This window comes from Cyrtonyx montezumae, unplaced genomic scaffold (genome assembly GCF_038088225.1).
Source record: "Cyrtonyx montezumae isolate F1298 unplaced genomic scaffold, pur_monq_1.0 scaffold_3, whole genome shotgun sequence".
Classification (NCBI taxonomy): Eukaryota; Metazoa; Chordata; class Aves; order Galliformes; family Odontophoridae; genus Cyrtonyx; species Cyrtonyx montezumae.
In genome coordinates, this window is record NW_027072034.1 from 56,613,436 (window position 1) to 56,625,610 (window position 12,175).

The 12,175-nt window shown below is 43.9% G+C and overlaps 1 protein-coding gene across 1 annotated transcript in view; it reads left to right on the forward strand.

Annotated features, from left to right (window-relative positions):
- Positions 1 to 263: 263 nt before the first annotated feature.
- Positions 264 to 12,175, forward strand: part of DSCAM (DS cell adhesion molecule) — a 435,055-nt gene continuing 423,143 nt past the window's right edge. Inside the window, exon 1 of the mRNA XM_065741676.1 lies at positions 264 to 332. Within this exon, the coding sequence (XP_065597748.1) occupies positions 290 to 332 (43 nt within the window). The 5' untranslated portion in view covers positions 264 to 289. The remainder of the gene's footprint in view (positions 333 to 12,175) is intronic.

The following is a 12,175-nucleotide window of genomic DNA, read 5'->3' on the forward strand; positions in this document are numbered from 1 at the left end:
GGCCCTGCCTGCGCGGCCCCGCGGGCGTCTCCCCGCGCCGAGGACGCACCTGGGCGCCGCGCCCCCGCCGCCCGCCCCCGCCGCCGGCCGCCTCTTCCCCCGCCCGAGAGCCGGGCGGCGAGCGTCGGCGGAGCCGCGGGGCTGCAGGCGGGGCTGAGCGCTCGCTGCGCGGACCGGCGGCCCCGCAGGCTGCCAGCAGCCCCCGGCCCAGGCGGCCGGACCCGGTGCGCGCTGCCTGGCGGCTCCGGCCCGGCCGTGGGCGCGGCGGGCGAGGGCGAGCGGCGGGGGCATGTGGATGTTGGCCGTCGCCTTGCTCCACAGCATCTCGCACGGTGAGCGCTGCCGGCCCCGCGGGGCTCCCTGCCTTCTCGGCGGCCGGGGTGGGGAGCGGGTCGCGGTTATGCCTTTTGTGCTGTCCGTGCCGGCGGGAGGAGGGCGAAGCCGCGCGGCGGTCATTGAAAGTCGCTCACCTCGCGGAGGGGCAGCCCCGAGCCGACCCGCGCCGCCGCGCGCTGCCTCCTGCGGCACGAGCCGGGGCTGCCGGGTGGGGACGGAGCGCTCGGGCTGCCCTTCCTCCTGGAAAAGTGCGGAATTGCGCTGAGTGCCGCGTCAGTCCGTCCGAGTGCGCGGAGACCGGCGGGAGGAATTGCATCCTGAGCGTTCGCACCGGGAGATTTTTGCCTTTGACGTTGGGTGTTTCGCTCTCCTGTGCTTTCGCCTAACAGTTTCTTTTCCTTCTTTATTTAAATTTAACGCTTCCGAATTATTTCCTTTTCGACGTTTCGCTACTTGCTCAGCGGTAGTTTATTATTATTATTATTATTATTCTTTTCCCCTCGCTCACTTATGTAAAAATATGCACGGCTGTGCATGACATCATCTGCAAACGGCGAAGAGAGTCAATTATAAAGTTAGCGGGGGGAAATTGGAGGGGAGACATAAGAAGGGTAAATCTAACCTGTTTATTTACTTCTCATTCTGCAACCTGCTTGACAAACGTTTTATGTAGCTTCTGGGTTTTATCTTTTAAATAGTGGATGGGGGTATTTTGGAACGCTTGGGTATGTGTGCTTGAAAGCTGTCATGGGAAAACGTATTTAAATTGCATAACTTTTATTAAGATGTATATTAGCGGTACAGTTTTAGGGACAGAAAACCAATTACATCGTAGTGCGTGATTCCTGCTATTCCATTCCATTGCCTCCTTCTCAGATTTGAGCACATTACGTTGTCTGCAATACATAACATCCTGACAGTTAAAGCAGAAAGACTAAACGCACCGTTTCCAAAATAGGCAAAGCAGGTGCAAGGGGAAAATGTTTCTTGTATTGTGTGGATGGGAGAGAAGCACAGGGCAAAGCGTAAGGTTATCCTGGAAGATAGGAATAATTGAGCCTGTGGCAGGAGGTGAGGAATGGATGGTGGCTGAGGGTGCCTTCACATCTCCTTAGGTATACGCTGGATGAGAAAATGCATTGACAGGCATGGCCAGTCCAGTGCAGCTAGCTGGATAGGTCATAAATCAGGAGGTGAATCTTAAGCATGTGTTTGCGGCTATCTTAAAATATTCTCATGTTCCAAGTATTGCTGAATGCAAAATGATTGAAAATCCCCGAATTTTCAAGCTTTATCTTTTTATTATTATTATTATTATTATTATTATTGCACTTCATCTCACAGAAGGATGGCTGCAACAAGTCCTGATGTTAAGAGATTATTTATTTAATTGCAATTATTTATTTTTGTCATCAGGCAGCACTCCGTCCTTTCTCTGTCCTTTTGAGGCAGATACCTCAGAGGGAGAGATGTGCTATTAATGAGACAGAATCAGTCCAAAAGTGTGTTCTTTCACCGGTGCTGTTCTGTTGGAGCTCTTCCATATTTATTTATTTATATCTTTATTCTTCTCAGAAAGAAGTGGCATATGTTTTTATGTCTTCTGTACCGATGCTATAAATGACGTGTTCTAAGTTAGGTAGTCCCCCTCTCACCCAAAAGGTTTTGAAAATCAGAATAATTTTTGCTTTGTAAGGTTAAAGTAGTATGGAAATTGATTTAACTTCCTCCTAATTTATAAAGTCAATAGCAATTTCACTTCCAGTATCCTTGTGTTTTTAGACCACAGTCGGACACAAATTTGCATCCCAAATATTTTTATGTTTCCAACAGTACAAAATGTAAATGATCTGTGGATCTGCATAGATTCTGTAGTGCCACGCAGCAACGTTTACACTCTTGCAAACCCAGGTTACTAAAATAAAATACTTGCTGTATCGTGGCATTTTCAGATAAAAGTACAGTAGAATACTTAATGGATGGGCCAATGATTCTTTGCAAACTTGAGTGGCTTTGTTTTGACATCATTCTTAGTGTCAAAGAGTGTATGAATTCAGGACCTTTGTAAAGGAAAATTTTGAAAATGGTGCCTACCTTCATGTTAAGTGCTCCTAATAAACAAAGCCAAGTGGTTCAGTCTTATTTAATTTAAACTACCAGATTGGAGTCACGAGTCAGAGAACAGTATTTTTAAAGGACTTCAGATTTTAATGCAGTGTTGTATCAGATATGCATCTCTTTGAAGGAAATGACTGCATATATAAATAGAAATGTCACGTATATATTTATTTTCATTCTTCTATCTGTATAACTCCATTGTGTGAGAGGCTGTGTTCTTCTATGACTGTATCTTGGTGGTGGTGGTGGGGGAATAATACTGTTGAAGCTTCTGGCGTTGCCTTTTCTGAACTTCTTATAGAGCCATGCAGTGTTAGCTTGAAACACAGGAACGTGCATGCTTGGCGTTTACCTGTGTTACATCTCCTTCTGATTTTAATTTTAAAACGTTGTGTTTTTCATGTTTGTATTTTTCATTATTTATTTTTTTATATATTTTTTTTCTTTTTCCCCTGCTGAGCAGGAAGGTAGCTTAAAAATATAAATTCACACATGGGTTTAACCCCGTAGTTGTCATCTTGAGCTGTGTTTCTACTGAAGATAATGGAAGCTCTCTGAATAACAATAGCAAGCTTGGCCCCCATATTTCCCCGCAGTCACTCAGCACAATGCATTTTGTCAAATTAGATATGAACGGTGTTACTGGGTAGGCTTCATGTCTGTAAAGCAGCTTCCTTCTGGGGACAATAAAACACTGACATGCTGTTACATCCAATTAGTATTTCTGAAACCTGAGACAAAACCTTCCCAAATACCCTGTTAAAGTTCTTTGATTTTTATAAAGGCTTTAGACAGTCAAAGCTGTGAGTTTCTTAAAATACAGGTAAACCAGTAGTGTTAACCAGAAATGCATCGCAGCCTTAGCGGGTGCATGGGGTGATACAGGCATCAGTGGGAGCTGTGCAGCTGAATTCACCACTTGGAAAACCTGAGTCATGCTCAGCTAGCTACAAGCCTGAGCAGTACCTGGAGTTACCTTCGGGATTGCTGTACCTGTGCTGCCTTCTGTGTTTCTGCACCTATGTGTTCCAGGGGCACGTGCACCCATTTTACAGCACTGATGGAGAAGGTCTGCTGTCCCCCAGGAATGGGACGTTTCGCTGGTCACAGGGAGGGGAGAGCAGGACAGGACAGCAATCTCCTTCAAATCTCCTGACTGTGATTACTGTGATAAAGTTAACTCAGCATTAGGATGTCCTGCTCTGAAATGAGTGTCATTCGGCAGGGTTTAATTCTTGGCTTAGGTATGCTGAACCTGTTTGCAGGCTTCTCTCTGGCTGTGTTTCTTGTGTGCTGAGTGGCTGGTGCTGTTCTGCTGAAATGAAGGGAGCATCAAGAGATGCTCAAAGCAGTATAGAAAGCATGAAAAATAAATTCCTCTTTAAGTAATTTTGTTTGAATCTGCAAGTCCAAAGCTTACGTGTCCGTTTTCCCCCATTGTGCCCAGCCATACAGACAGAGCACAAAGAAGGGAGCTCAGCACAGAGCTGGGAGCTGGGTCAGCTGGAGGAGGAGCAGGGAAGGACGATGAGGTGCCAGCGCACTCTCCAAAGAAAATGGTGACTCTGTCAGAAAAGAAATGTCTAAGGAAGAGGGCGAATGGTCTCTCAAGTCTTTGTGGAAACATGCTGCACTATGTCCATAGCTTACATGGAGCTGCATAGCCAAACCCTCACCTCAGAGATGTCACTGCAGGTGCAAGAGCACTGAGCTCGCTGTGTTCCTGGATGGCACAGCACAGCTAATTGTTTGTAATCCGGTGTAACCCCAGCTACGAACAGCTGATAATTCATCACCAGTGCCAAACGGAGAAATCTGCAATAGCTGAGAAATCAGAGTGCATCAGAGATCTCTACTTCCATTTCAAAATAAGTGTTCCCCCCTCCCCTTCAGCCCGAGCTGTGCCCGGGGAGAGTTGGAGTCGGGCTGTGGGGAGCGCTGTGCCGAGCGGTGCCAGCCGGCACTAGTGAGCAGCCGCACAACACTAGTGGGCAGCAAACCATGCGAGTCTGGCAGCGTTTTTCTGACGAGCACTGGAAGTGCACCGTGCCCAGAGGAGGCGTTTTGTCTGTCGTTTCTCATTTTTCGAGTTTATTTATTTATTTATTTGCAAGTGGTCACCGAACTTTGAACTCGTGGATGCTGCGTCTCCTTTCCATAGGGACTGAATACCAGTTGTATGTGACAGTGCAGCTATTCTTGGTAACAGTTCCGTTTTCATTCTCAGAATGATAAAACACAAAACCATAAACCCTGTTAAACACCTCGCAGCTCTGCGCTGTTTTCCTTTCTTGCTGATTTCAACAGTGTCATTAAAGCAATGCTACTTCTAGAAAAGTTTGCAAGCTGGTTTCAATTTTTGTTTGTCCTCAAATGTAAACTTTTCTCATGTAATATACAGTTAAATGGGATTATCTTGTGGGTTTTAATGAACTGCTCATCTGGAAAGTTCCTCCAGCACATGAGTTTGTGTGAGGCTGATTACAGCAGCAGCTGTGCTTAGGTTGCACCTGAACTTTTTGTGTCTCTGCCTGGATCAGTGTCCTGATGAATATGCTGCTTTCTCAGGGGCAGTGGTTGTTGAAGTGTGAAAATAATCTCCTTTGCCTATTCAGTAAACATTGAAAAGATAACAAGCAAAAAGCGATGAAACTAAATGTCCTTGGGAGGAGTTTGGGAACTGAATCGAGGGGCAAACCAGATAGGTTGAGCTGTTTCCTTTCCCTTCAGTTTGTTCTAGTTAATGTGTAGTATCAGAGCCTCTTCAAACGTACCACTCATTTAGCCTTTGATTTCAATTGGAGCGCACTGTGGCTCTGTCAGCCTAGGGCTTTTTCAGATTTCCATTGGGGAATGCTTGAATTCCAACTTTCACTTTAAGGACTGGAGATGGCAAGAAAAAAAATCATTACATTCACCTTGATCATTCTAAGCTACAATTATTGGATTTTTTTTGAAATTATTTCTTTTGAGTCACTGAAATGAAAAAATACTAAAAAATCCATTTAAGCAATACAGGTCTTTAGATCAGAATACTCAATTATTTCAAGGTGAATGTGTAGGTGTATGCAGTTAAATTACTTGTTTCACAATATAGTTTGAGATATTTCACAATCCTTTTTAAACGGCACTTCCTTTTCTTTTAACTTGTTATGAAATCAGTGAAATTAAAATTTCAAACAACTTTGTTATTATTCAAAAGAAACTGCACCCTATCAGTCTTCATTTGCATTTCGTTAAAACAGGTACTATTTAAAAAAAATATATATATATAACATGAGATCACCTCCATGCTAAGTGTCTCTCTGGAGTTCCCTGGCAATTGAGGGAGGGAGCAGCCTGGTGACCCAAGCTGCATTGCTGATGTGCCCCTACTTGAAGCTTCCAGAAGGACAGAGCCAGTGTAGGCCAAAGCATGGCCCAAGAGCCTGTCTGAAAATAGCATCCTGGTACATGTCAGTGCAGCAAATGCAAGGGCATGGATGAGGAAATGGAAGTGTCTCACCTGAGAAATTGTTAAACGGATTAATATTCAAAGCCTTTACGTGCATGCTGCTGTAGAGCAGAATACCAACCATTCTGCTTATGCAGATCTAAGTCTAGTGTGTTGGGAATACTGTTTCTTCTGATATCTATATCTATATTTTTCTTCTGTTTGTAATTGCTTAAAAGCTACTGTGTATGAAATTTCTGGCACTTGTTCTGCTGTCTAAGCATGCCGATGCTATTTTCTTCCAATTAATCACACAGTAATCCCATGCAGAAGATTTATGGCTTAAGATTTCTGTTGGTACTAGGCTAAAAAATTATTCTTAGTAACTTCCTGTCATCTAAAGTAACTTCTTGAGAAAGTTTTGAGAAGCCCTCTGATTTCTTAAGACTATCAGAAACACGATTCTTGAAAGGACCAGGCATCTTGCAATACAACTGGAATATAATTATGTTGTACAGTGGTTTCAAATAGTCATTTATCTATATAATCTACTCACAGTGATCCTGTAGATAAGATCATAGGGCTGCTCTGTTTGTGTAAAATCTGTTGGCATGAAATTCTTGCATGTGGTTTTGTCAGGCGGTTGCTTATGCTAAATCTGCAACTAAGATGTTCACCTCCACTGTTTTTGAGTCCCTCTTTATAGGTGCCACAGAATTAAATGGCATGCTGAAAGTTGTCTTGGAAGAAGGGGTTTAAAAACCTTTGCTTATTTTCTGTTCTGCTCTTTAGAAACACTTTTGTGATAACATGTAGTTCAGTCTCTTAGAGATTTAGTAGTATGGAGTTCAATTACTACATACAACACTTTCATGTACAAATCTTGTTTAATCTGGCAGAGAAGACAAGATGGGATAGCAAAATGTACAGGCTTAGAGGGAGCCCGATGTTGTTAAAGCATGCGCTGGACTGAATGAATCAAGTGGTAGGATCTGAATGCGTTGAAATGGTGCTTGATCATTTGCTTTTTTTTCCGGATCACAGGAAGGAGATGACAAAATGCAATCTCTGGCTTTTGCTAAACCCACTTGCATGATTGTTGAGTCCATCAGAAATCTTTTTTTTTTTTTTTGTTTTAAACAGTATTACCTTATTTAACTGAAAGTGTGAAGGAAGTCATTGGGGTTTTCTAACTGAAGCATAAAGGAAGCCTTTGGGATTTTCAGTGGAGCTGTTGATATTTGGGATTTTGGCCCTGATTCAGGTAAAAAAAAAAAAAATCTCCTTAACCCTGTCAGTATTTCTGACAACTGCTTTATGTAGAGATTCTAGACATTAGATACTTATCATTGCAAGGCAGAAAGGGAAGCAAAATACTTTCTGTATTTTGTTGTGACATCAGATGTGGCTGTAGCTTTTTTGTTTTGGCTTTGTAAATGTATGTGTGTGTATAAATATATATATACAACTAAAAAATGGATTATTGAGGGAGAGGGAAGGAAAAGGTCTGAACAGGATTTTTGGTGGGTAGGATGAGAAAGGGAAATGGGAGAGGTTTGGACTGCATAGAGATCTAGACAGCTTTGCAAGAGGTATGATGAGAGGAGGAAAGGCACTCAGAGCCTGAAGTCCTGTGGGACAGAAGGAGAACAGTGTCTAGAAGCCAACTCTGTGCTGGGCCCCTTATTGTGGGGGTGGCTTTGAAGTCTCTGTGCTTCATGGTTTGCAGTGGGGAAGGCGCACTGATCCTGCTCCTTTGCAAGCAAGAACTATGGGTGTGGTGTTCAACGGCTTGTGGCCTTTGATCTCCCCATAACCCATTCTGACCACTGGTCTTTGCCAGGGGGGAAACAGGTGCTCCACTTGGGTCTGCCTTTGTGACTGCCCTTGACAGGACGAGAGGGAATGGCCAGAAGTTGCGCCGCGGAAGATTTAGATTAGACTTGAGGAAACATTTTTTTTCTGAAAGAGTGGTCAGGCACTGGAATGGCCTGCCTAGGGAGGTGGTTGAGGCACCATCCCTAGCGCTGTTCAAGAAGCGTTTAGATGAGGTGCTAAGGGATTTGATTTAGTAGTTGGGTAGGGATAGTGATAGGAGGATGGTTGGACTAGGTGTTCTTGTAGGTCCTTTCCAACCTTATGAACCTATGAACCTACCTGCACTTAGGTTTTTCTACAGTTTGTATCTGCTCATATTGTTTCAGCTGTGATATAGGCTTAATGTGAGGCCAACAATCCTTTCTCTCTCCTTATCCTTGCAGTTATTTGTTTTTATTTGTATAGTGAAAATATTTCTCCTGTCTCTATAAGTTCATCAACTTAGACAACAGATGGATTTGAAGAAGTGAGGGGGATCAAGGACAAAAAGCAATCCTGTGAATATCAGTACAGCTGTAGGACAGGAGGTATGAGTCCCATCTGAGCGAAGGAGAAAGGAGCTGAGATGCTTTATTGGGCAGGAGGGAGATAATTAATACTCAGAAAATGAAGCTGAGCTATCAGACGTTCAGAGGAGCTCTGGCAGTTGTGATTTGCTGTTCCACTGGTGGAAGCCAGAGGGCTGATTTGGCACAAGGGGGACTGCTTATCACATGTGCTCAGGCACAGACCCTGCTCCTTGGTTCCTCCTAGTCTGCAGGGTCTTGTGGGCACTGCATGCTGAGGATGACCTCAGTGATACGGTGGGATCACAGCCTGGAATAGGGAATAAGGATATTTTGTTGTTTGTTGGCTTTCCTAAGGCCTTGTCTTTTAGCCTTTTGCCATCTATCCTAGTCTGGAGTAAAATCCTGACCAAACTCCATCCTTTCTTCCCTGATTTTTCACTTCCAGTTTGTGTGTTAATGTAGAGCAGAGCAACTTCGGAGAGATGTGGTAAATTGGAAAAGTATCACATGCATTCAAGCTGAGTTTGCTTTACTATTGACAGAGTGAGTAGCCTGGTGGTATGTGGTATATGAAGTACAGAGTCCAGGCCTGGGCCCCCCAGCACAAGAAAGATGTGGAGCTGTTAGAGTGAGTCCAGAGGAAGCCATGAATCACAGAACCACAGAATTGTAGTGGTTGGAAGGGACCTCCAGAGATCATCGAGTCCAGTGCCCTGCCAAAGCAGCTCCCTAGCCCAGGTTGCACAGGTAGGCGTCCAGGCGGGTCTGGAACGTCTCCAGAGAAGGAGACTCCACCACCTCTCTGTGCAGCTGTGCCACTGCTCCGTCACTGCACTGGGAAGAAGTTCCCATGCACATTTGTGCAGAACTTCCTGTCCTTCAGTTTGTGACCATTTCCCCTTTTCCTATCATTGCACACTGCTGAAAAGAGTTAAGCCTCATCCCTTTGCCTCCCACTCCTTAGATATTTAGTGACATGGATCAGATCCCCTCAGAGTCTTCTTTTTTCAAGGCTGAACAGACCCAGGTCTCTTAGCTTCTCCTCATAAAAGAGGTGTTCTACGTCCTTTATCATCTTTGTGGCCCTCCACTAGACTCTTTCCAGGATATCCCTGTCTTTTTTTGTACTGAGGAGCCCAGAACTGGACACACTACTCCAGATGAGGCCTCACCAGGGCAGAGTAGAGAGGGAGGATCACCTCCTTCGACCGGCTGGCCATGCTCTTTTTAATGCACCCCAGGATGCCATTGGCCTTCTTGTCCACCAGGGCACACTGCTGGCTCATAGCCAGCCTGTCATCCACCAGGACACCCAGGTCCTTCTCAGAGCTCCTTTCCAGTAGGTCTTTCCCAAACCTGTACCAGTGCACGTGATTATTCCTCCCTAGGTGCAAGGCTCTACACTTGCTGTTGTTAAACCTCATCTGGTTCCATTCCACCCAACTCTCCAGCCTGTCCATGAAGATAATGAGAGGGCTGGAGCACCTCTCCTATGGAGACTGAGGGAGCTGGACTTATTCAGCTTGGAGAAGAGAGAACCATCCTGGGAGGTCTCATAGTAGGCTTCCAGTATTTAAAGGGAGCTTATAAACAGGAGGGAAATCAACTTTCTACGTGAGTAGATAGAGATAGGGCAAGAGGGAATGGCTTTGAACTAAAAGAGGGGAGATTCAGATTAGATGTCAGGGAAATTTTCCACTGAGAGGGCAATGATGTGCTGGCACAGAGAAGCTGTTCAGAGAAGCTGTGGTGCCCCATCCCTGGAGGTGGTCAGGGCCAAGTTGGAAGGGGCCCTGGGCAGCCTGAGCTGGTATGGGCAGCCCTGCCCATGACAGGGGCTGGGGCTGGGTGGGCCTTGAGGTCCCTTCCAACCTTAAGCCATTCTGCGGTTTTATGTTTAAAAAGAACAGCCCATCTGAAGGCACTGTAACCATAGCAGTTCAGTGCAAAGCAGTTCAGTTTATTGCATTCAAAAGTTAGCCCTAGTGGATAAAAGCAATTACAGCACTCTTATGACATTTCAAAATATGTTTTTATAGATCAGAAGAACACTGAGTTTTAGTAATTACAAAGGGAGCTAATGAGTTTTTTTAAAAATACGTTCCTCAGCTCCATAGTAGTGGCTTTATTGCGGCTTACTTTTGAGAAGTTTCGGGAAGCCTTTTGGATCAGTACATACTGTTTATATTTCATCTGTGCGTAAAGACAACAAGATGACGTTTTTTATCTCTATATAATGCAGTTATTCTTTCCCCATATCATCTCCATTGCTTTCAATCCTTGATTTGAACATGTGTTGGAGAAGGGGATTAAAGCTGTCTAATTAGCTAAGCGCTGGCATTTCTGAAGGCCAGCACATTTGGCCTTGTGCTGAGAGAATTTCATTGAAAATAATTAGTATATATGAAATAGCTAGCTAGCAGAGATTGAAAGAGTTATGACATGGCCCAAAGCTGCTGCTCTCATGAGATTAGAAAATGAAAGAAATGGGAAGCTATTCTGTTGATATGATCAGAGGTTGCTGCCACTTGGCTCAGGACTTCTGCCCTCCCAGAGAGCAGCAGCAGGGAGAGGTTTAAAAAAAGGGGTTTGGGGGGATCACAAAATCATTTGTGTTGGTGAGTTCATCAAGGCTGTTGGCATGACATAGTCTACCTAGACTTCAGCAAAGCTGCCCAAGGAGGTGGTAGAGTCACCATCCCTTGAGGTGTTCAAGAAATATTTAGACATTTTACTGAGGGATGTGGTTTAGTGGGGAAATACTAGTGGTAGGTAGATGGTTGGACTGGATGATCTTGTAGGTCTTTTCCATCCTTGGTGATTCTATAATGAGACCAAGTGTTTACACAGTCTATAAGTCTAGTGCTAAGCCGTGTCCCTAGTGTAGGTGGTAGTGGTTGTCTTGCATGCCATCCTATCTCTGACCATGGCAGTGTCTCAAATAGTGTTACTAGCTCTGCATTGCTCTCCTGCCTCTTTGTTATATTGTTTGTTTCTGTGAGGTGAGGCAGAAACTCCTGGCTTTGCTTTTATGTTATGGCTTAAACACACTAGATAGTAGAAGAGCTTAAAATATTTTTAATATGGCATAATTTTTTATTTTTTAATAAAATTACTTTTTAATTAAAAGGAGTCCACCTATGTTATGATCCATTTCTTAGAGCTGGGTATGCTTGCAGGATGATTGTTCTACCTTTATGCTAGTGAGAAGCTAATTTATTTCCTGTTACTAATTCATCTATCAGTTGCATTTCTTATTAAAAGCGTGACAGTGCCTTAAAGTGATATACTGTTGATCTGTCTCTTCACTTCTGGGTTGTTTTTTTGGAAATGTCACCTGCAGTAGAAAGCTGCACGCCACACTTGTGAGAGTTTCCAGGCTGTGCACACGGACTGCTTCTAACAAAGTGCTCAGCGTAGAGAAATCCTGGATCAAACTGGCCCTGTGCCATAATTGGTTACCTTGTTTTATTAATGTGCAGTCGTTCTTAGAAGGTTAAATGATTATTAGTATAGCTCTGTAACAGTGGTATAATCAATTTAATTTAGCTCATAGTTGAGCCTGCATGATCTGGCATCTTTGAAATGTAGGCAAGCAGCTCATCATTTTGATTTTGTATATAATATGGAAGGAAATTTGTGTCCAATTTCATCTGTAAATGTTGCAGTTCATCATGTTTAAATATTTTCAGTGTCTGGAAGAAAAACCATATTTGAAAAGATAGAAAGTTATTTTAAGGAATGAATCAATTACTTTATGTAAAAATTCAAACAGAAGACTCCTCCTAAGATCCTCTCGACCCAACGTTCTGTTTCTTACTTTCCTCCTTCCCACATAATCTTCCTGTTTTTCTTCTTTACATGCATCTCCTTTCCTGTCTGATCTCCAGACACAAGTGTC